The sequence below is a fragment of the Ostrea edulis genome, chromosome 2, assembly GCF_947568905.1.
Source record: "Ostrea edulis chromosome 2, xbOstEdul1.1, whole genome shotgun sequence".
NCBI lineage: Eukaryota > Metazoa > Mollusca > Bivalvia > Ostreida > Ostreidae > Ostrea > Ostrea edulis.
In genome coordinates this window covers 89,321,534-89,347,197 of record NC_079165.1, presented here as the reverse complement: position 1 = coordinate 89,347,197, position 25,664 = coordinate 89,321,534, and the positions used below count along the sequence as shown (strand labels likewise).

The 25,664-nt window shown below is 35.0% G+C and overlaps 2 protein-coding genes across 7 annotated transcripts in view; one reads left to right on the top strand and one right to left on the bottom strand.

The window, feature by feature from the left end:
- The window catches only part of LOC125679247 (coiled-coil domain-containing protein 158-like), a 37,869-nt gene extending 13,500 nt beyond the window's left edge, over positions 1-24,369 (bottom strand). For 4 of the 6 annotated variants that reach the window (XM_056155383.1, XM_056155386.1, XM_056155384.1 and 1 more), the window contains exons 1-9: positions 22,782-22,879; positions 22,491-22,691; positions 7,702-7,748; positions 4,664-4,764; positions 3,966-4,163; positions 3,578-3,647; positions 3,241-3,350; positions 1,219-1,309; positions 52-288 (exon numbers count right to left, since the gene is read on the bottom strand). In XM_056155383.1, coding sequence (XP_056011358.1) covers positions 52-288; positions 1,219-1,309; positions 3,241-3,350; positions 3,578-3,647; positions 3,966-4,163; positions 4,664-4,764; positions 7,702-7,748; positions 22,491-22,677 — 1,041 coding nt within the window. In that variant the 5' untranslated portion in view covers positions 22,678-22,691; positions 22,782-22,879. Of the gene's footprint in view, positions 1-51; positions 289-1,218; positions 1,310-3,240; positions 3,351-3,577; positions 3,648-3,965; positions 4,164-4,663; positions 4,765-7,701; positions 7,749-22,490; positions 22,692-22,781 lie in introns of all 6 variants that reach the window. The other 2 variants (XM_056155387.1, XM_048918322.2) reach the window with 2 other exon arrangements.
- LOC125679250 (uncharacterized) lies at positions 4,669-11,904 on the top strand. The gene is made up of 2 exons (XM_048918327.2): positions 4,669-8,541; positions 9,114-11,904. Exon 2 carries the CDS (start codon positions 9,148-9,150, stop codon positions 11,602-11,604), a length of 2,457 nt encoding a protein of 818 aa, XP_048774284.1. The 5' UTR covers positions 4,669-8,541; positions 9,114-9,147; the 3' UTR covers positions 11,605-11,904.
- Positions 24,370-25,664: the final 1,295 nt, after the last annotated feature.

Genomic DNA, 25,664 nt, shown 5'->3' with positions numbered 1-25,664 from the left:
CCCTTAAATTCCCACGTAAAACTTTAAATCCATATTGTGGCCTGAACCTACCTCAGTTATCCTGGACTTCTTTTGATCAAAGTCAGAGTTCATCTCCTGTACAAATCTCTCGAACGTGTGGACCAACATGCCTGGCACCTGTTTGGATACTGGATCTGACTCAAAATATGGTTTTCCTCGCTTGCGTTCCACATCTCCCAGGATGAGCCGGATCTGGTTCAGAGCCGTGTCTATCAAGTATTTCTCTCGATTCACACTTTCCAACTTCCTATTGGCATCCATTAAAGCCTACCAGATATAACAAACAAAAACATTGGCTTAAACAATATTTCACTTATTATGAGTTATTCGATTATGTTGGTAATCTTGGTGCATGTACTGTTGAATTGACAGTTGTAGCACTGCTTCACAGATGGTAAGCTTTAGCAAAATTTGTAGTCAATACTGCATATATTCATATCATTAATGTTAGACACAAAAGAAGTATTCACATTAATTCTTATGTAGTTACATTTTATGGGGAAAAAATGTGTATTTCTTGAAGTAATGATTATTGAGTAAGGTTACGGAATTTATACTCTCTTACATATGTAGGGATTACCTCCCTTAAAACATAGTTTTGTTTTAAATGTTTACAATTTAAAAAAAAAAAAGTTTTAATGACCTGATTTTAAGCTACAATTTACATTTCTATACAGATTCTATGACTCAAATCTACATGAGTTGAAAAAAAGGGTTATGCCACATATGGCCATATTATCTTAATTATAGGTCTGAGTAACCTTAATTTACTGTATTAACTGACCAAGATTGATGATTCTAGACCAAATAATTGTCCAGTTACGAGTCAGACAGGATTTTGCCATATTTGGCCACATCATCTTAATCAAAGGTCACAGTGACCTAACTTTAAAGTGCGACCCACCCTCTACCCAAGATGTATCAGCTGAAAAAGTCTAATGATTCTAGGTTGCGTAGTATTCGAGTAACGAGCCAGATATGAAGCAGGATGGACACCATCGCCCCACCATAATACGTCCCGTCTAAAGACACGTGTATAAAAATGAGGCCACCATGACCCAGTTTAGTTTCCATCATTGCACCATCAACTAGAGTTGATGAACTTATGTCTAAAAGTGTGTGAGGTAGGATATGGGAAAACTTAGACAGACAGACAGGTTTTTAACATAATTCTGACTTTGTCTATCCCCGGCCTACCTCTTCCTGTGCCCTGGCCTTTTCCTGCAGCTGTTGTATAGATACTTGGAATTTGTTAAGCATCATCTCTTGGTTAGAAGATTCTTTTTGTCTACAGAACAAAGAATGAAACAATCTCAAATGGGAGTCTGACCACCAGGGAGTCTGACCACCAAGGAGTCTGACCACCAAGGAGTCTGACCACCAGAGAGTCTGACCACCAGGGAGTCTGACCACCAAGGAGTCTGACCACCAGGGAGTCTGATGCACAGATTGTAATTACAGGAAGAAACAGAGCTGGTCTTTATTTTCCTGATCTGGCTACTTCCTGATCTGACTGGTCTATATCTAACAATTTGATTTACTGATTTTATTGGAAATGATTCTGATAATAAAATAACAATAACTGAGATTATTCAAATCAGAAAATCATTAAAATTGGTAAAATGATACTCAAAATTCTTCACAAAACTCGACTGTCCTAAGATCATATGCTAGGTGTTACACACATATATACAGTTCATCTTTGCTAGGCCTTACTTCTGTGAGTAATTAGGATTTAGTCAGACAATATTTATGTTGATTAGCTCTGTACCTTTTCCTTAATGGCAGACGTAAAGTACATCCCCAGACACTCATTAAGACAAAACAATTGCGTTACTAATGACAGTGACATTAATTTGTGAGACAAACAGAATTCCAATCATCATTGTGGCTTTCCATCAAACACGACACATATTAAAGTTCACGGATTATCACAATGGCTACTCTTTCGTTTCTATGGATATCAGTATTAAACATCTTGGTTACAGTTTCTATGAAAACATGCAAGACAAACTATTAAATATGTTACATATACTCTACCCAGTCATGTAATATGGATTCCCATGTCTAAAGAGAATTGCAAGTCATTTTCATTGAAAAAGTTGATTCAAAGAGTTCTGATATTTTTTTCTGTATGACAACTTTTTAAAGATTCTTTGTGAAAAATATGTCATTAGAAGTGACTCCACAAGTGATTCTAATCTTAGGAACTCGAGCAGAACACAAGTGTGGTCCATCAAGACAATGCCTTACTTAAAAACCAGTGTGCATCAAGAAAAATTAGTGTGTTCACGTTCAGATATACTTACACTGAGTACTTAACAAAGTCTGTTATTGACCTCTGTCTGCAGATATTCAAATCAAACTATTCAAAGACCAAAACTGATGACACCCCCTCCCCCTTATTCAGAATACATATCCTTTAAAGACCACATTTTACATAATGCCAACAAACACTGGATTTTGAATCCTTGTACTTTATTGGAAAACAAAACACAATCAAAACTTGAAAATTAATCTTTCTTTTCAAAAGGAAAACAAAACACAATCAAAACTTAAAAATTAATCTTTCTTTTCAAAAGGAAAACAAAACACAATCAAAACTTAAAAATCAAGCTTTCTTTTCAAAAGAAAAAAAAAGAAGCTAAGTGAGGATAAAAAATTAGCTGATTTATTTGTATCTCTATGATTTTGAAATTTAAATTCTGTGAGTCTTTCCTGCTGTGAAGTATCTGGTACCTTTACCTATTGTGAAGTATCTGGTACCTTTACCTAGTGTAAGGTATTGGGTACTTTTACCTAGTGTAAGGTATTGTTTACTTTTACCAATTGCAAGGTATTGGGTTTCTTTATCTACTGTAATGTATTGGGTACCTTTACCTATTGTAAGGTATCAGGTACTTTTACCTATTGTAAGGTACTGGGTACCTTTACCTAATGTAAGGTATTGGGATTTACCTACTGTAAGGTATTGAGTACATTTTCCTCCTGTAAGATATTGGGATTTCCCTCCTGTAAGGTATTGGGATTTTCCTACTGTAAGGTATTGGGATTTCCCACCTGTAAGGTATTGGGATTTTCCTACTGTAAGGTATTGGGATTTCCCTCCTGTAAGGTATTGGGATTTTCCTACTGTAAGGTATTGGGATTTCCCTCCTGTAAGGTATTGTTTCACCTACTGTAAGGTATTGTTTTTTTCTACTGTAAGGTGATAACTACCTTAAGTCCAGCACAGCGTCTCTGTTGATCTCTGTCTCCTGTAACTTGGCCTTCAGTTCCTCGATGTTTGACCGAAACTGTCTCTTCTGTTGCTCACTCAGCTCACTCGCCTACAAGAATTTCAAACTCGCACATCAAGCCTGCCAAACTCTGCACTTATTACACATGCAATATTCCTTTCCAAAGTACATCTTCTGAACTTTATTTTCATTCTAACGCCAGTCTTTTACAAACTGTGATAATGCACATATTGTAGCTGTTATTGTTACCTTTGGTATTTCTTGGTATTTCCTTATAATTACGGGAAACAATATGAATGATGTACAGAAATACACACCTCCTGCAGCCTTCTTCTGAGATCTCCCACTTGTTCCTGAGAATCTTTGAGGGCTTTTTCCAGGTGAGAACTGTCAAAAATATAAGTCTGTGTACTACTATCAATTATGACATAACTTTCTCACTTGCTGAGTTTAACTATTACATCTGAATATACTGTTGCCAAAACATGAATGTGCCCCCCCCCCCCCCCCCCCCCTCAGTCGAAACAGTAAGAGAAAATACAGCACATCAAATACACTAAGGCTTTAAAGAATAATTCATTACACTCTATGAACCAAAAAAGCCCCACATTAATGATTGATGTAACATGCTACTGAATGGTTTCCAAAACAAGCCAAAGTTGACTCGTATTAGAAAGTTATATAATTAAAACGTAATACACTAACGGCGGTCCATTGTAATCATAATGTGTCCTCCTTGCAGAAAATAATTCTGTTGATGGAAGGGTGGAAAAGCCGGTTTTGGAGGGGCTGCTGGGAAGGCCACTGTGCATGCTGCCAGAGCTTCGCTGGGCACTAGAGTTGTCTCCCCCTAACTGCTGCTGTAGTCGGTCCGTCTCTCTGCGCTGGGCATCCAGCTGGGTCCTGTAAAAACAGAACAGAATGTACGATTTTCACAATTGACACCCAGATGGGTGTGGTTCATGATAAATATCCCCTGCCATTCTGCTGGATTTTGTTAAAAGTATTACATTGGACATCCAGCTGGGTCCAATAGGAATCCAGGATGAAATGCATTACACCTGGGTCCTGTAAACAATATCAAATATATTTCTAGCTGGGTCCTGTAAACAGTATCAAATATTTCTAGCTGGGTCCTGTAAACAGAACAAGTTTTGAGGACTGCTTCTATTACATATAACACTTGGATCAACAGTTGATACATTAAGTGGTATTTCACTTGTTATGTCTATAATCAAATACAATGGCAGAGTTTATCTATCAGTCTTATTTTCCAAATGCTTTGTGCAAAAATACATAAAGCTTAAATTTGTTATTTTCACACTTTCATTAGTTATAATACTAAATGTAATTAATCAAAGTAAAAATTTCAAGGAACCATAGTGACTGTTGACAGGTTGTACCTGAGATCTGCAATGGTCTTCTGTTCATTGGATATATCAACGAGGGCCGACAGTGTGGCTGGGGACGTAGGAGTAATGGGGGGTCGGGAAACTGGGGTGTACTGAAAAAAGAAGTTGTCAAAGACACTTCAAAGTCATTCACAAAATCTGTTTGTTGTATTAATGCAATTCAACTTACTAGCTTAATGTCACATTAAGTTTTAAATCTTCCTTGAAATTCATTGTTTAATAAACAGTTTCAGAAAAAAATTTAATGCCTCGAGATATGCATTTTCATTTCATAAATTTATAATTACTTCTTGTTTTGATGCTGCTTCATAAAGTACAAAGTTTCAAATTAGCAATTGTCATAATAAAAAATATTTACATTTGTTAGGCTCCATAAAACATATAATTATATCACTACTGACACATCTTATTTCTATATATAGAAACAGTTGACAGTAAAAATGACTGACCACAAAAATATTTAAAAACATCTCTAAATGTGTCAATTCTACCTGTACTAGTATTCTACAGAAATACAATCATATGAATTAATGTAGTAATTAATCAGAGCTATTAATTGGATTGAGGCAAACCAAGAATGTAATCTTAAAAAGTTATTTCTACCTTAGTTTTATGTAAACCTGATGAGTAATTCCCAAAAAGAGGCTCATGGGCCTTAACAGTCACCCGAGTCTCACACAAAGAACTCTTCAGAAGTGTTGCAGGTAGATAATAATCACAAGTCATTCTTTGCATCAAGTTTGATATCTATCCATTTAATACCATGTTTCTAATAATTCTTTTTTTTTTTATTTTACAGTGATCTTGACCTTATCTTTATTTCAGGTAAGGACACACTGTTTGGTGTCAAATGTGAGCTTTATGTTAAAGACGACCTTCCTTTATGGTAAATATGAGTGTCTATTGTCTCTCTATAACAAAGTTGTGGACAAAACAGTTATCTAAATTCTCTTTTTACCTGTGATTTTAACCTTGACAAGGTGTTCTTAGACCCAGACAAGGACAAATTCTCTGCTCATTAGGGATCAACCTGAACCTAAGACAAGGACAAATTCTCTGCTCATTAGGGATCAACCTGAACCTAAGACAAGGACAAATTCTCTGCTCATTAGGGATCAACCTGAACCTGAACCTGAACCTAAGGCCCAATGATCTTCAGTCTCACAATTTCTATGCTCAAAATAATTATGCAAATAGTTTATTTACTGAATGATCATGAATAAAAATAAACATGACCCATAGTACCTCATCCGGGGACCTGATCTCCTCAGATCCAAACATCATGAATTAAAAATTTTTGGAAGAGGTCTTCATGCTCATTATAACAATGAACTCATTTTTTTTAATGCAATACGATCTGAAGATTTGTATGACTCTGGTCTTATCTCCACCCCTAGGGTCCCAAGAGAAAAGAAACTCTAAAATTCACATTTTTTGTTGCTCTACCAAATCAAAGTATTCAAACTACTGTTGCAAGTTAATGGTACTAATATATTGCTCATAGGAAGATAAAAATGGAAATGAGAGAGTTTAAATTCTTCCTTGCAATTGAATATAGTTTTTGAGTTCCATACAATACATTTATATAGAATATAGTTTTTGTGTTCCATACGATACATTTATACACCACTTATCTATTGAAGTAGCCTGCATACTAGCCATAAACAGCTTCCTTGTCACTTCTACAAACAATATCCCTCACAAATTTTGCAAAGTATATACTTTTATCCTCTTCTGAGGAAAAATATTCATGACATTGTTGTCTAAATTATAGTTATCTAAATTGATCATCCTTTTTCATAAAATTATTTTTCATATCAGAAAGAGAAACTAAAAATAAAAATTTTCTTTATTTTTTTTCTCTCTGTGAGTGCTGTATTTGCTAATCACAGACATCTCTTTTCTGATTGGCTGATGATTATTTACAAAACTGCATGGTGCATATGAATATGTAAAAGTTGGGGAAATTATTCTCCGTGTGTAAATTGATTTCTTTGCCCATTTGTGTAGTTTAATAGGTATCATCAATATGTCAACATTACAGTTTTATTCCTAAAACTTGAAAATAAAGTGACACAAACGTCTGAATGAAAAAAGTACATCAGAGTGTCATCTTTTTCACAGGCCATTCATTATCAGCGTGGGAATTTTTCCACTCTGGGGGTTTCCTCATTTACATATTTTACTCTGCTTTGTTGTGATTTTGATAGTCATCAACAGTTTTTAAAAAGTTATTATGTCAATGCAAAATTTACTTGATTTCTTTATGCCAATAAATTTCTAATAAAATGATTTTATAGATTTTAAAGGAATTATGTCTAATGTAATTACAAAAAATTAGTTTTACAATTCATCTATGACCTCAATTGCTCCTCTGATGGATATGATTTTGAATATCAACGATCTTCAATTCTGATGTCGGAATAATGAAAAATTGACTTGTATAGGTAGATGTCCAATCCCAATAGTGTTTTGATTTATGGGTTTTTTTAAAATCAGAACAATAATGTCTACTGAAAATGTACTTCAGTGTTCGGGGAGTTGATATTCATCTGCTTCTAAAAAAAGATGATTTTGGTGAAAACTGTACAAAGCAGTTTCTGAGAAGTTGACAAAAATATTCATATATCAAAGACAGATAAATACATGTACCAATAGGAACCCGAGTGATTGAGGTGACCTAGATATTGTATATACTGCTGGACAAGCAGTATTCATAATCAGATGTGCACAGGACTCACCCATATTTGATTTACATTGTTGAAGGCTAGAAAGTAGTCATACCTTATCTTTAATCTAAGTTACTTACAACAAGCTCAAGTTTGATCCAAGCCCCGCTTTCAAACAAATAGTGAAAAAGTGAGACCGAGATCAAAAGTGAAATTTTCTAAGCCTAAGGCCCTGGAACCTGATGCCGCTGTCTTTTCTAAAAATGCCAGTTAAACTCCAAGAGCATGACAATCCACTTGTAACCCGGGGTTACCCCACGATGACCTCAGTTACCATTTCACTGATTTAAGGACCTTTACCTGTCCATAGTCTGATGGGGATTCTATAGTGTTGAAGGAGGAAACACCTGAAATGAAAAAGACGACACCTTAATATTTATAGTTCTTTATTGACACACACGTGCTAGTTGCTACTCTACATAATCATGACCTACCATGTAAACAAGAATAGACCCGAGGAAGATAAGGAATAAGAACCAACTTCACTGGAAATCAAAACAGATAAGCACATACTGAAGAAAATTATTTACTTCTCATATAACTAAGCCTATTTGTCAGTTTTCAAAAGGTATGAGTATGCAGAGACTCTACATATATCATATAACTCTTGATCAAAATGTGGCATTTTTATTCAACATACTGCAAAATATACTCATTACAAATAACAACACACATTTGTCAGACACAGTGTTACAGGTAATTAATTACCAGTGTCCTTAGGACACACGTTTTGTGGATTTATTTGCAAGTCTAAACATGTGTCAGGAGTTTATCTGATGAATGAGATATGTTTGTGTCCACATAATGTTGTGTTATGTCAATAAAAATCATGCTACCGTGTATCAGTGAACCAGGTCACTTCCTCCATTATACACAACACATGGTTAAACTCCCCCAGAACCACACTTCTAATCACACTGTGGCAGTTAATTGGTGTACATTTTTAAATATATTTTTTTTTTTCACGTGTAGCTGGAGTTTCTTAACCTATGAGCTTGTGTGGAAGAGGAATTATTTCCTGTTCTCAAAATAAACTTCCGGAAAATCCCAGTGTGACTGGTCACAGTACAGTACTTTCTAACAATATTTCTGGTGGATTTACAAACCTTCAGGCCTTCTCCTGACTGTGTCAATCTTAGCGTAAGTACTTAGTACTTATATCACCTGTAAAATGACTGACAATAGTGAATACTGAATTAAATCTTAATATTGTGTGTCTTGATGTGTTCAAACTTACGACACAATGGTAATTAAGCCATTCACTGCAGTATTTCACAACACTAAAACCAATCTAAAATTAATCTCAAATGTGTTTATTTTGAATTCAGTCAATATGTATACATTCAATAATTCATTTTTCTGTATTTCTATGAAGAATTTGGGAATTTCCCTGCAAATATCACATTGCCTAACGAGACATGCTGATTAGCCTCTCAAACTAATTACGTCTGCTCACTCCAGTAAATTATTCAGAGAAAAAAATCTTCTGCACGAATGATACATGTATGTGGTTTAATTATTATGAAACTTCATGCATAAACATGGTTGTTTTGTACATTATTTTTTCATTCACTATTCTGAGCAAGCAGCCATTTTAGATGAAACACTTGTAAACTCAGTGACTTTTTTTTTTAACCAATAGAGTGGTAAGCTGTTAAAAATAACAAACTGGATTAAATATCAAGTATATTAACACACACTTTTAATTTTAGGACATTGAGTGTGATTTACTTCTGAGTGAACGAAATGGAAGCAGAGGATGAAAATAGTGTGAAGGAGAAAAATACTGACAAAAACAAAGAAGGAATAGAAAAAATACAGTCAGACGACAGAACTAGTGAGAGGCAGAGAAAAGATGAGGATTCTACCAGGAAACCACAAAACAAAGCCAAAGAGAACCAAACCAAAAGTCTCCCCGTGAAAAGCGTGAAATCCTGTGCCACAGTCAGCACACAGTCACTAAAATGTGAAGAACAAGTGAAGGATTTTAGCCAAATTGAAAATGGCATTTCACAAGAAAACAAACAAATTATGGAAAACGGGCATAGTAGAGAACTTGTACAGAGAGTCGGCAAGTCAGAAAACGGCTACATACTGGACAAAAACTCCACCACTGCGAAGAAATCTAATCAAAATACTCAACCAAAAATATGTAAACCTGACTCCGAGAAGAAAGCAATCCAAGATCTAAAGAGTAAAATTGACTCTGCTAGGGCTAATGGTAAGAGTATCAATGCTCTGTTGTATGATATGAACCAAGATAGTGGAACAAGTGAAGACAACACCGAGGACAGTGATAATGTAACAAGTGAGCAAACACTACCAGATGTTTCATTCGATTTCCAAGGTGATGAATTAAGCTCTAAGCTAAAAGAACTCAAAGTGTCTGATGAGAGCCTGAATAAAAAACTAGTAGGTGCTTCTACGGATGAGAGTGGGAATGAAAAACTGGTTAGTACTTCAACACCTGAAAAGACAGATGACAGTGAAAATTGTGACTACCTGCATAAAGGACCAATGATAGGGTACGCTAAACATGCCCACCACTACCAGCCTTACCCAAGACCCAATCCAATCTATCAACCAATGCCACAACAAGTCCCTAATGGTACAGAGATCTGCGAGATAGAATCTGATGTCCACCAGTTTTATGATGAAGAAGGTTTGCTAAAGGCTCTCAATGAAATAGTTCCCGAGACTAACCTTCCATCTAGCCCAGAACAACATTTTGAACTTGCAGACCTCCATCCAACTGAGAAGTCTTATTCCGAAATCTTGCCAAACACTTGTTTTAATGGTGTAAATAATCAGTTCTATCTGAATCCGATCCAGAGCACAAGTCCACCTCAACAGGCAATGCCCCCGGTACAGCCCTCCATACAGCCCTCTAACTTGCCTGGAGATCTCAGTTACTTGCCCTGTCCGATCCCCCAACAGAGGTCCACTAGTGCAGACACTATAAAGCAGACCCCAGCAGTGCCAGCTCACAATGAACCCCGACCAAACTCTTATCCATCCACACACGAGAACATTGATGCTTTGTTCAAGGACGCTAGTGACATCATCTTTAATGACTTGCATCAATCTATTCAACAAAGGTCTACACAGAAAACTAAAACAAACAGTGAAGCAACATTTCCTGGTGTGAACCCCATGCAAAAAGCACATCCAAGCCAACAAGTTCCTGCTAATCCAGTTTCTGTTATGTCAGCCACAAGAAGTCAGCCATTGGCTTCCCATGGAGTGAGGACTCAAGATACATCTAAGAATCAAACCTTCACTCAGGTAGTCACAGCCAAAGCCCCACAAATCCATCCAAAATCTGTAATGGCATCACCTCCAAAAAGAATGCCTCCTACTCAAAGACCCAACAATGGTAACCTGCCACACATTCTGCAAGATGTAACTGACAACAGAAATGAAAATGAAAACCCTGTCCAAACTACATCTCCCGCGTCACAAAAGTCTAGCATGGGAAATAATCACCTTACAAATGCACATATCCAACAGATGGCTCACTTCCCAATGCAAACACAAATAATGGGTGTTTCAACAGGAGTTCCACAAACCCAGCAAAAAGCCTTCGTTAATCAAAACCTGACTCTTGTTCCTAGGCAAACATCACCACAAGCCCCTGGTGGACTCAATGTGAATAGTGCACGACTTCAGTCTGGAAACTCTCATCAGAGAGGACTGAACCAACCACAGATGATTGAACTTCCTTGCTCAAATTCTCATCAACTTTCCCAAAGACCCGAAAACTACTTTTCTACAACAATTCATGCATCCCAATCCCACATTAACACTTCCATTGTTTCTCATCCTTCAAATTTCCCATTCATGGCAAGTCTACAAATGGCAAACTGTGTACCTAAATCCCAAACCAACTGTTCTCAAGGATTGATGCAGCCTCTGATGCAGGCCCCCAATTCACAATCAACCCCAATGTATCGAATTCAAAAGGGACAGTGTGCACCAAGCAATCCCATCCCTGTCCAAAATGGAGGAGGCCTGCCCATGTCTGGAAGCTTAGTGCCACCATTCATGAATTCCATGCAGTGTGGGCAAACTACTCCAAATGGACAGTGTGTGTCACAACCTGTGCAGGTAATCGTCTGTCCTACTCTTGCCGATGACAAGCCCAAGCCACGCTTCAGAAAAATCCTTCCCAAGCCTAACCCCCCCGTAGAGGGTGGGAAATGATCAGTGATCTGTGCATGGTGTACAACATAAGCTGATGACATTGCTGTGTATTTTTGAAATCCCATCACATTTTTATTCAATATTCTTCACTTGTGTGTAATATCAAACATTGATAGTGAGACCGACCATGGGTTACCGACAATGTGCAACATGATACCCCACTCATTCAACTGACATTAAATAGGTCACAAGAGTTGATAGGCAAATCAACTCAATAACTATAACACAAGTGTTTACATGATGCTTATTATTGCTGTGAATAAATGTTCATGGATTTTGTAAATAAAAATTGAACATGAACACACTTGCTTTTATTCATAAATACATTGTAACCCCCCCCCCCTAATTTCCATATAAGAAATACTAAAACCATTCAATGTTTCCATAGTGACTGATGTCTCCAAAAATCCAGAACAGATCTATATTCTATCAAGATTTCAATAATATACAAACATCCTCTGAATTCAATGCTGTACATTTTAGATACTGTACAAGGTCAATAACTCTTTTAGCACACTGTTCAAATACAGCCAATAACATTTAGATTATCCAGTAAATCATATGGTAGGTATTTTTGTTTACCTACCTAGTTATGTATTGTATAGCTATGGTCAATAACATATTTTAAAAGTTATATACTGGACTATTATATGGTCAAAATAAACATACACACCAACCCAAAATTATTGGTCATCTGTGGTCAAAGCTGTACCTCGCATGTACTGTACAATTATGGTCAGTAACTCATAGCTTATTTAGTTATATATTGAATGGCTACAGCAATAGGTCGATAACTCATAGCTTATACTTAGTTATGTATTGTATGGCTATAGCAATAGGTCGATAACTCATAGCTTACTTAGTTATGTATAGTATGGCTATAGCAATAGGTTGATAATTCATATGTATTGTATGGCTATAGCAATAGGTCGATAACTCATATGTATTGTATAGCAATAGGTCGATAACTCAGAGCTTATTTAGTTATATATTGAATGGCTACAGCAATAGGTCGATAACTCATAGCTTATACTTAGTTATGTATTGTATGGCTATAGCAAATGGTCGATAACTCATATGTATTGTATGGCTACAGCAATAGGTCGATAACTCATAGCTTACTTAGTTATGTATAGTATGGCTATAGCAGTAGGACAATATCTCACATGTATTGTATGGTTATAGCAATAGGTCGATAACTCATAGCTTACTTAGTTATGTATAGTATGGCTATAGCAGTAGGACAATATCTCACATGTATTGTATGGCTATAGCAATAGGTCGATAACTCATAGTTTACTTAGTTATGTATAGTATGGATATAGCAATAGGTCGATAACTCATATGTATTGTATGGCTATAGCAATAGGTCGATAACTCATATGTATTGTATGGCTATAGCAATAGGTCGATAACTCATAGCTTACTTAGTTATGCATTGTATGGCTATAGCAGTAGGACAATATCTCATAACCCTACCTTGTTATACTAGACAACTATGGTCAACTAATATCTTTTGTTTTTATGTACATATGTACAACCAAATCCCCCCCCCCCTCCCTCCACCTATTTGTATAACTGCAAAACCAAGTCCATCTTTTACATCTCTGTTAAACTGTACATTTCCAAATTGTGAGTGTCATCCTAATCTAGCAGGAACTTCATTCATAAACACCACGATGTATCAAAATGTCAAAGTACAAGTTAGAATCAAAAGTGTCTTGCACAATAACACTTGGTACTAAATATCTCTCTGAAGTTTCTTTCTATTCCAACTTAAACTGTAACAGATACTTTATTAAAAAGGCCTCCTTAAATTATGTGAAAATGACAAAGGTTTAAAGCAATACAAGCTGTAACTGACGGTAAATAAATTGAAAAATAAAAGAACAAATATTTAACATATTTGTGATTGAGCATACATAACTTTATGAGATCGGAGTGAATATGAAGCAATAAACTGGTCAAATCTGCAGAAAATGTTGACTCGTGAATCATTGTCATCCTGTCAGTAATTCCTGCTCGTAATCTCCGATGTGCACTGACCTCGGAGGTCACCAGTTCGGAAAAAGCGAAAGAGAGGCACTGGGCAGGGTAAGATTTGTAAACAATTTCACATGCGTAATTATTACTTTCTTACACTTAAAGTACTTCTTGTCATTCATGAAAAGATGTAATATTATATCAGTTACAGCTTGTATTGCTTTAAGAGTTGTGCACAATATTGTATCAAGTCCTGAACATGACTGCCCTTTTCATTCCAATTCACTCCAATCTAATCAGAAACTGCGTTCACAAATATCAAAATGAATGAGTCCAGATTCTATAGTGTCAAATGTAGGAAAACAAAGGTGTCTTGCACAATTTTGTTTACTTTGTGATGGATAGACAGGACAAAACAATGTCTCCCTCACCTGCTTATTGTACTGCACTAATGTAGAGCTAAAGTCAATAGAATAACTCTACTCTGAGTAAGGGGTGAGATCAAAAAATCAATGTCGGATGAAAATCTATATTCATGTATAGTTAGAGGGTGGGGGGCAAAAGATCAATGTCGGATGAAAATCTAAATTCATGTAGAATTGGAGGGAGGGGGGATAAATTCTTCCGTAAGTTTTTGTCATCTAACATCAATTACACTTCAGTGGAAAAAGAAAAAAGATAAGCGACGGTTAAAAACCACATATAAATAATATATACATTTTAATGAACATTTAATAGTTTTAATGTACACTTTAATTTGTGAATAATGAGTAGAAAAGGTATATATAGAGTGTTATTTATAATTGTATGTTTTTACTTGTTAATCGATTACTTTCAATCATATTTAGCTTTTAAAGGGGTGGGGAGGTGGGAGGTCTTGGTAAAAACTATGTGAATTTAGTTTTTTGTCCGACATTGAACTTTTGATCTCGTCCCCTATGTTCTGGGTTGCTAAGGTTTATAACATATCCACGTCTATCCACTTCTGTACTGCACAGCTATGGTCAATAACTTTTCAACACGTCAAAAGTTATATCACATAGTTTTATTTCTATTAGATTGATGGCAGTTTGAAGTTTGTAACAATCACATTTATTCATTTATTTAAAAAACACAAAAGAAGTATGAAAATAAAATTAATTTGAAATATTTCAAAGACGAAGGAAAATTAATTGTTAAGAATTTCACAGAAAATACAAAATATAATGTTGTTTAGTAGGCAGTGATATCATAACTAGCTAAATGAAGACAGCTTTAATTAAGATGTGAAATCTTTCAATCACACGATTGGTCTCTTAGATCCTAAAGGACAATATCAAATGATTAAAATGACTCCATCCAATATTTTAGCTGACACCCCGATCAATAGAGTAACCATTCATTCACTTTTTCAATAATCAGTGCATTCCATGTTTTGAATTAGAAAGAGTAATGGACACTAAGGACCTATTCAAATCCTATTTATTCTCAATGGCAACAAAACAAGTCACACTTTTTCCTTGATTGCTGGTGTAATGATATATCAAATTACATCATTAGAAAAGCGTAATTTTTGCACCAATTTTGTGACCATTCCTCTGTGAGCAAATTCAAACAAGACAAAACTTTTAAACTATTATTACTCTTAAGATTTCTTATCATCAGTTAAACTTTAGTTTCATCGTTTTGAAATATGGCATCTAAGTGAGCAATTTTTGAAAGAGTGAATTTTGAATTTTTTTTATAATGTATACTGTTACGAGCTTAAGCTCATATATATTCTACTATTGCTATATCACACTGAAAATCTGCAAAAGTGGTTATTTACATGTGGGGAAATTTACACTAAGTACGCAGTTATGTAAAAAGCGTGTAAATTTCCTCCACACACATAGGTATAAATTTTTTTATATAATATATATTATATTCAGTTACCGCATATTTTATCTTCCCACGCATTATGTCCGACATGGAAAGACACGTACTTGACCTCCAGTGTAAATAACCACTTTTGCAGTACTGAATATGGATATAACTTATTATCTAGGGCTCACTATCTGTGTTCAAAGTTCTGTAACTCTTCACCCCTTTCTCTGTTATGTAGACTGGTCCCCTGCACTGATGACAACTAACACACACCCCTTCTATATACACGCTGCTGGAATCAAGGGCAGGTGACCAGTCCACCTGATGTTACCATTGGACACATTTTCCCCGACATGTCTCTCTGGTTTCCAAAGCATGCTGCGTGACAGTCATGTATTAATAATCATGTTCATACTGCAATATAACTTTGTATTTCTATTTTCAGCTTTTCATCTTTTGATTTGTTAGTAGGAAAAATTTCTTTTTGAGCAGAAGAAATTGCGTCAAATGACACCATCATAGGAAATGAAACAGCGAATAAAATGGAGACATACTGAAAATTAGCTTTAGGGAGAAAGTTATTAAAAAGACCAAGAACAGAAACTCAGTAAATAACAAATCTATATTGAACATTCTGGGTTTTTTGTGTCTTTTTTATATTCAGTATTGTGGAGAAATTCTCTTGGTATTGAATCGCAGACCCTGATAGAGGGTGATTTATGTAGTTTGAATGATATTTACACAAGCTAGCAATATTGGTACGACATAAAGAAAGGTGTGATAGTCTGAATAGGAATATATCAAATCTTAATATTATTACGAGAAGGAGAGTTTCCACAAACACTACCGATTTGTTGTAAAAATATTATCCAGCAACTTCAAATACCACAACTGTGTCACCTGAACAGCTAAGTGACAGTATGAGAAGCTAGTACAAATAAGATTCCCTTTGTCAATGTTTACTTTACTTTAATCTGGGTAATAAGAAAAGCTAATTTAACAATAAAGACTGCTGATCACAATCAATCAACTTCAAGATACCACATGTCTGTTTTACTGGGCACCGCTAAAAATCTGTGCCGTACAAAACCTACAATACAAAACCTACAATTTCACGTCATGGTGTGTAACTAAAAAATTCGCCTATAGATCTACACTGATTGACATGCAAAGTTTCCTACAAGAACTAAGACATGTATCTAACACCCTATGACATGCATCTGACAACAGGCTTCCTACTTATTAAAAAATATTCTATTCCTTCACACTATGTGCATGTTTACAATACTACACCAGTAACATCAAAGGGGATCACCTCATATCAGAATATTCAATATGTCAATGACAATTCTAATTCCTCGACCCAAATCGATGGCAATTTAATCCTGCCTCTGCCCTCATCTACGGTCAAATCTTGACTTGGTGGACCCCCCACCTCACCCCAAAGACCTGACTTAATGCAGCCTGTAAGTGCCACATGCTTGTATAGGTGGACAAACTAATCGAATCTCATTTGTACACATAACCATTTGACAAATATAAACATGGCTTGAAGAGCTGCTCTGGCCACTGTAGTTGTTAAATATCAAGGTACTTCTGTTTGAAGTACACAAACATGGCCAGTCTGTGTTTACTGTAAGTGTGTACTAATAATAAACTGCCCCCTGAAAATTGCAATTTAAATGTCTATAATCTAGGAGGACTGTCTTGCCTTAAGTCATTTTCTTTTGAAATTTAATACCCTAGGTTTCTATGTATTGCTGCTAGATATCCTATTGTAAGCAGAGATCACACAAGATTTTTTGGGCTTAATCCCCCTTGTCTCTTATATTGTCTGGTAGAACGATTATGCATAGTTTCCAAAATGGTGTCCAACATAAATACCAGAGAACTGTTACCTAAGTACATGATATAACTGCTTAAAATTACAGATCGAATATTTCAATCATAAAATTTGAACAGACTTTTTATTTTTATGGACAAGCTAGAGAGATGCGAGTGTTTGTGAAAAGCATTCAAATGTTAGGAATACATAGTTTGGTTTGCTTTCATTTGAAATATGGAACATATCATTCAAGTCTGTCTAAGAGTAAGAAAGTAAAGCCTATAAAGGCAGTGTTCGAAATTCACAATTATTTACCACGAGATCAAAGAGCATCACATTACCATGGAACCAAAAAACATCACTGTCTGACCAAGCTCTCGTGTAGGATGCATTTAGTTATTAATAGTTTTGCAAGCTCTTCTGACAGTTTATTACAATTTGCGTGCAGACCTGACATTCTGAATACTGAATACAGTAGCTGCAATAATGTAATCCTCTCTATTAAACTTTTGTTTCTGTACTTTGAGAAACAAAAACGTCAGAATAAAAAAAATTGGAGAGGGCTACAATACCGCAGCTACATATATATACAGGTGCAAAATCAAAGTTGAAAATTTTTCATCAATTCTACTTTTAAAAACACAGAAGCTTGGTCTAATTTTCCAGGAAGCATAGCCTTCTAATGGGAATATTTCCTGATAGTCAGTCAATAACCTAGTATAGACTTAATATTAAGATTTGTTAATCATTTTATTGACTGAAGCAAAGGCAAGCAGTTGATTTATAATATGATGCTATTATATATTTTGATAATTTTTCCAATATATTCTGTAGAGAGTAAATGTGCTTTTAATGAGCCAAAACGGCATGCACTGAAAAAGCCTGGGGACTACTTTAAATTAATTGTGACATCACATCTGCTTACAGTTGCTGATCGTGACATCACATTTGTGGACATAAACACTTTGTCTGCTACCAAATATGCAAATGAACAATAATTCTTGAATAAGAAGTGTATGGAATTTGAAAAGTTCAAAACGTGATTTAAAGGGGTTTGACTGAATATTGGGGAATAAGCCTGCCCTTGGTCACTAAGAAGAGAATCTCTCAAGGTCAGTCTGTTTTACTGCACAACAGCCTCGGGCAGTCACACTCCCCAATATTCAGTCAATAAACTACAAGTATAAATATTCACATTTCTATATAATATGGATTGAATTTCTAATAAAAGCAAAATATCTGATGCAGTTCTTCAGAATCATGTGAAATGGAAATGCAGACAAAATTACAATGATTGAATAACCTGGTGGATTGTCAGAATGCAAGTCTCATCAATATCATATTCAAGAAAACAATATACATTTATTGCGTGATAGAGAGGGAGATATGAAGCTTTATTCACCCAAGAAAAATCATATTCCCCGAGGGCAACGCGCGAGGGGAATATGATTTTTCTTGGGTGAATAAATCTTCATATCTCCCGAACATTCATGCAATAAATTGTTTATTATACCGAAACAAACCAAGATCACAAAATTGCATTTGAGATTGGAGTCCGTTCATCTATACATTGTACATGTATGTAGCTGAGATTGCCCCAACGGTAACACCGCGCCTCAACGAATTAGAAGGTACAAACAGCGAAATACAGTGATATGATAAGCAGTTTTTGTTTTACCATTCTCCTTGAATGCTTATTTACCTGCTTGTTTTTGTATCAACCAAAACCAGGCGATTTAACTGTGTATCAGAGACCCGCATATTTTGTGCCTTACGAACTATGAAAGTAGAATGACACAGACTTATTGTGACATCACAATACATTTCGTCGTCTTTAACGTTAAATTTATGGAAAATGCAAGAGGACCTGTGACATTCACACCTGATGCCGAGTTTTTGGCGATGGAATTGTCACTACCTGTTTTAACGACTGAGGTTTGTCACGGCCGGGATTCGAACCCCAGCCTCCCACATACGGGGCGAACGCTCTAACCTCTAGACCACTGCGGCGGTTAAAACAATTGAAGAAAGTCAAAATTGATACAGCAGATGGGGATCATTTGTATTAAATGCTTAGTAAACATATTTAATTAAGAAAAAGAGCCTGTAACATAAACACTTATACTAGAGTATTAACATTATTTAACTCTTTTACATTCATTTGGCTCTTTGTAAGATTATATAACACACTATTTCTTGTTTTAAATTCATTGATTTAAAAAACTGCCTAGCTTGATAAGCAATATATCATTCTCATTAGACATAAACCACAGAAATTTTCCTTCATTTGTTAAACTATAAATTTTTCCAATTATTTTTAGCAATATCCTCAAAAAATTAATGTTTATCACCTTTATATAAGGGACATTCAATTAGAGAATGAATCTCATCTTCCACACAATTCATGTGGCACATTCTACAAATTCTTCCATTTCTTTCAAGGGTGGTTTTCTTTCCTTCCGCATTTGTAATTATTTTTTTTTACACCTTCCACTTTCAATTCTTAGATATGTGCACTTATTCTAAATTTGCATATAATTTTTCTTTCTTCAAAACTTTTTAATAAATATTTTTCAATTTCAAAACTTCTTTTTATGTATAGAAATATGTTGTAAGTTTTAAGTACCCAATAGACAACCCTCTTCTCTTTTCATAAACCAGTATTGTAAGAAATCCTCAAACTAATTTTTTTTCCAGCTGTTTCTTTAAAGTTGTTGGTTTCATTGATCTACATTTGGGCTATAGTATGCTCATTTTCTTACATAAATATTTTACATTTGAAAACCAACAATTTATATTACAACTATCCAAGATCATGCTTTCTTTATACGCATTGTATAACAAAGAGTTCTCGGGCATGCTCTCAAGTCTATGCCAATAAGAGAAAGTTGCTATAATAAAAGAATAAAATATTGGTTGTCTACCCAGCTCTGATAAAACTGCCATGTTGCTACTTTTCTTACCTGATCCAGTGATAAATTTATGAAATTTCATATAAAGATTTTCAATCTCCCAATCTTTAAATGTTTCATATAGTCATTTGTCTTTCCCTTGCATTGCATGCTGACAGTACACCCCATATTTCTGACCTATAAGTAACTATGGTTTGATGGTATGATCAAATAGATGTAATCAAGTTTTAATGGGTGGATCTGTTGGTTTTATATTTCTGTATTTTTATTATAATTTAAATCATGACTTTTAAAGTTTTGTTATACAAATGAGACATTGCTTCTTTGAAAGAACCTTTAAGGTAGGTCCCTAGTCCTGGACCTACTTGTGATTTCTCAAAAATTTGAGTTTAAATACTTAGATTGTTCATTTGAGGGTATGATAAAAACAAAAAAATGGGGGGTTGTCAGGATAATGAGTAAATTATGGTATTTTTATTACGTGTACCCCCATTTGTCACACGGCAATATCAGAATTCATTGAAGAAGTCCTAAAATGTGTCCATAAAATTTTGTTTGAGGTATGATGCTGCAATTTTTTTCCTCAAATATGAAATAAATATGTTTAACTAAATAATTAAAAGTGAAATTTTAACACAATTTCATGTTTTTTAATAATGGTGGTACAAAATTGAACTCAATACAGGCCCTCGGCAGTCAAAAATACGGCACTGCAACACCACTAATATGAATATTTTAAAAATTTGACTTGTGATTTTTCATTCAAACTCACATATTATGTTCATATATGAATGCTTGTTAAAATACATTTAAAAAATCTGCCCTTTCTCAGCATAATATTTTCACAGCATCTCAATTTATATTTACATTTTTTGGCCAAAATAGCCATTTTGAAGATGATTTTCACATAATAGAAGATAACAAATATATAACAAGATAACAAATATATAACAAGTGCAGAATTGTTTTATTTAATTCCACAAGTGCATTATCGCATATCATGAAATTTTTGTAATTTACAGATAATTTTAACATGCAATACCCCTATATATCAATTAAACAAATATGTACCTCTGGTTTTATGTGTGAATTAGATGACAAAAAATGGAAAGAAGATTGGAGCCATAGTCTACTCAAATATAAGTGATTGAGTGTTATTGTATTCATTTTACTAAATTAAAAAACATACAGGTAAATGTAAAAATACGTTTGATAATAATAGTACGTGAACCAATACCAGAGTTCGATCCGGACATGACGTCACGCTACTAGACCCCTACTTTAAAGCATAAGTTTATATGTTTTAACACATTCTATATCTATACCATTAATTGTAAACTTTTTTTTTATTAAATGTTGACTTTATTTGAAAATAATTATTTTGTTTTGTTAGCACAGATTTCCAAACACCATTCTAACAATTTATTTGTACAATAGTGTAAGTTTTATGTTGTTAAGATTGTTGATTATCAGATATTAATCCCAAGTCATCTGCATATATAATAAAGCTCCTATCTGATTGCTGAAAAGTGAGACTGAGTTAACATTGTCTTTATTAAGCAAATTTGAAAGACCATTTGAGAATATCATTGATTGAAATAGTCCCTATCTGGCTTAAAAAGACGTAGAGACACATCCTTTATTTTGCTCCAGAGTCCAGATTTTCATAAATTGCAATTTTTGTAAACCAACATGGGTAATGAAATGCTTTTATAAAAATAATATTTTTTAAAAATCTGGTTAAAATTTTTGAGTCTGGCAGTGCTCAGTCTGGCACTCAATACTCAAAGACTTCTAACTACGGTCGGATTTTCTTTTCACTGTTTGTTTGGTTTTTTTTTAAATGCAGACCATGTCTATTTTCAAGCAGCCATTAGAAAATCTGAGGACCAAGTACAAAAATTATTTTTACCACTGAGACCCAATACATTTATATTTCAATGCAATTAAATGATGAAACAATTGAGTGTGTTGAATAATAATTTTGTTTGTCTACACTAATAAATTGAAAATCCCTTAATTTATTTAGGTAAGGTTAAAACATTTAAATAAGATTAAGTAACTTAAACAGAAAAATAATTACCAACCTAACCAGGTAGGCTATAGTTGTTAAAAATCAATGCTCATGCCATATTCTTACAACACACAAAATAAGTTTATATTATTATTATTACTTTTCATCATTATTTATAAATTTTGCATGAGTCTGTAGTTTTTGAAGATGATGTAAAACAATAATGATGAATATTGGACTAGAACAATCGGAGGACGGGAATTTAAATTTACAGGACATGTCTGTTCACGACTCCTCGAGTCCTTACCCAGATTTATCAGGTTGGAATTCCTCAGTTTCTGTCCCTCAACCTCCAACTGCCTTATCTGGTCCAGTAGGTCAGAGGCAGACGACTTCTTCATCCCTGAAGTTTTCATTGGTCCCGCAGGACTCGGCTGTCCGACAGTTAAACTGGACACAGGTGTTGCAATGAAAGACGCACCCCCACTTGCCATTATTTTACATTTTTCTGTAAAATAAAATTTGGTCTATTAGGGTTCATTGGTTGCGGCGATTGTGGACTGAGTAATGTGCATTCCCTCCATCTTTGGATACCAACCTAAGTTGTGTGTTTGGGGAACAGCGAATGTTGACACTTTCTTCGGTCACCGTCACCACATTTTGTTTTGTTTTCATATACAGCGGGAAATTCGTAATGCGCATGCTTGGTAAAGTCAAATCAAAGAATGATAACTCCTACTTGATTTTCCCCCCCAAACTTGCGCACAAGTTATAAGATCAGAGGTTCATCATACCACAAACTATATCATTTTCAGTTGGTTTGCAAAAAACAGTGGTAGATCAATGATTTTTTCTCTCTATACATTTCATGTATGTAATCAATTCGGCCTATTTCAATATTCTTTCTATATAGCAATTTATTTAGGCTATTTATTTATTTAATCTTTCTATTCTACATTTCCCGTGCAATACACTACAAACAAGCTGAGAAAGATTTTTCTCAAAGTGAATCAGTTTTACTTTGTAATGTCTCTGTTTTGACTAAAACTTTTTAAACAAGAGCTAAAGAACAAATTGTGTAAAACTATATCATAGATTTTTTTAGGGGGTTGGGGTTATTTTCTTTCTTTCTTATTTGGTTTTTTTTGGGGGGTGCTGACCCAGGTACCCCTCCCCCGAATACCTTGATCGCCTCTTTCATCATTTTTGTCCTGGATCCGCCCCTGCATAGATGGAAACACAGAATACTAAATGCCCCGAGGGTGTCACACAGTAAATGTTTCCCATAATGAATGCACGTGCCTTCATATATAACGACTGGAATTTTAATTGTGAATTGAATTTACAAATAAAATGAAAATTAAAATCTAAGCTTAGCCATCCTTTTTAAATGGTGGGCTTGAGAAATATAACTGTACTGAAAAGAAAGTAAAATAATGAGAGGTCATTTCTTCAGTCAGGATTTTCATGTCCCCGTCATATCTCACATCCTTATCACGACTCTATCAAACAGCTCGAGATAATATACAAGTATACATACAAGTTTTCAAACTGTACTACACATGCATAACAATTTTTGGGCTTGTTCACAATAGTGTTTTTGACTTTGCAAAATGATCCTGATGTAGAAAATACAATTGATCCTAAACATCGGATTTTTTTGACAGATTCAATTATATCAACCTGTGTATAATAAAACTATCTAGCTTCCCCCCCCCCCCCCCCCATTTCTGATTTTAGGTTACCTGAGTAAACTCAGGTGACTTATTGCAATTGGTTGTCGTCCGTTAAAAATTTAACATTTTTAACTTCTTGATAACTACCATAGGTATGAATGCACATGTGTAAGAAAAACTAAATTCATAGTGATGTAGAGCAGGAAGGCCTCTACCAAAATTGTAAAATTCATGATCCCCGGGGTAGGGGTTCTGATCCCAGGGCGGGGCCAAATTTACTATATGGAATTTCTGAAAAAATGTGTTATATCTCAGTAACTGTTCGAATAGTAACCGTTTTCAACAGAATAACCAAAGATTCCTAGGTATAAATGCAAGAAGTAGAGGGTCATATAATTAAAGGAAAAGACGGGGAGTAGCTGACCAATGTATGACAGAATATCTCAGGACGCCAGAGATAGAGAGCACCAAACAAACGAGTGTTAAGATATAACACACTGGTCAAGCAATTACTGAGATATACCACACTGGTCAAACAGTTACTGAGATATAACACACTGGTCAAACAGTTACTGAGATACAATACACCGGTCAATCAAACAGTTACTGAGATACAACACACTGGTCAATCAAACAGTTACTGAGATATCACACACTGGTCAAACAGTTACTGAGATATAACACACTGGTCAAACAGTTACTGAGATACAATACACTGGTCAATCAAACAGTTACTGAGATATAACACACTGGTCAAACAGTTACTGAGATACAATACACTGGTCAATCAAACAGTTACTGAGATATAAAACACTGGTCAAACAGTTACTGAGATACAATACACTGGTCAATCAAACAGTTACTGAGATACAACACACTGGTCAAACAGTTACTGAGATGTCACAAACTGGTCAAACAGTTATTGAGATGTCACAAACTGGTCAAACAGTTACTGAGATACAACACACTGGTCAAACAGTTACTGAGATACAACACACTGGTCAAACAGTTACTGAGATACAACACACTGGTCAAACAGTTACTGAGATATAACACACTGGTCAAGCAATTACTGAGATATAACACACTGGTCAAACAGCTACTGAGATATAACACACTGGTCAAGCAATTACTGAGATACAAAACACTGGTCAAACAGTTACTGAGATATCACACAGTGGTCAAACAGTTACTGAGATACAACACACTGGTCAAACAGTTACTGAGATATAACACACTGGTCAAACAGCTACTGAGATATAACACACTGGTCGAACAGTTACTGAGATACAATACACTGGTCAATCAAACAGTTACTGAGATACAATACACTGGTCAATCAAACAGTTACTGAGATACAACACACTGGTCAAACAGTTACTGAGATGTCACAAACTGGTCAAACAGTTACTGAGATGTCACAAACTGGTCAAACAGTTACTGAGATACAACACACTGGTCAAACAGTTACTGAGATACAACACACTGGTCAAACAGTTACTGAGATACAACACACTGGTCAAACAGTTACTGAGATATAACACACTGGTCAAGCAATTACTGAGATATAACACACTGGTCAAACAGCTACTGAGATATAACACACTGGTCAAGCAATTACTGAGATACAAAACACTGGTCAAACAGTTACTGAGATATCACACAGTGGTCAAACAGTTACTGAGATACAACACACTGGTCAAACAGTTACTGAGATATAACACACTGGTCAAACAGCTACTGAGATATAACACACTGGTCGAACAGTTACTGAGATACAATACACTGGTCAATCAAACAGTTAC

Excerpts from the sequence above, each read along its gene's own strand:
- LOC125679250 (XM_048918327.2), top strand. The coding sequence starts at position 9,148 with ATGGAAGCAGAGGATGAAAATAGTGTGAAGGAGAAAAATACTGACAAA.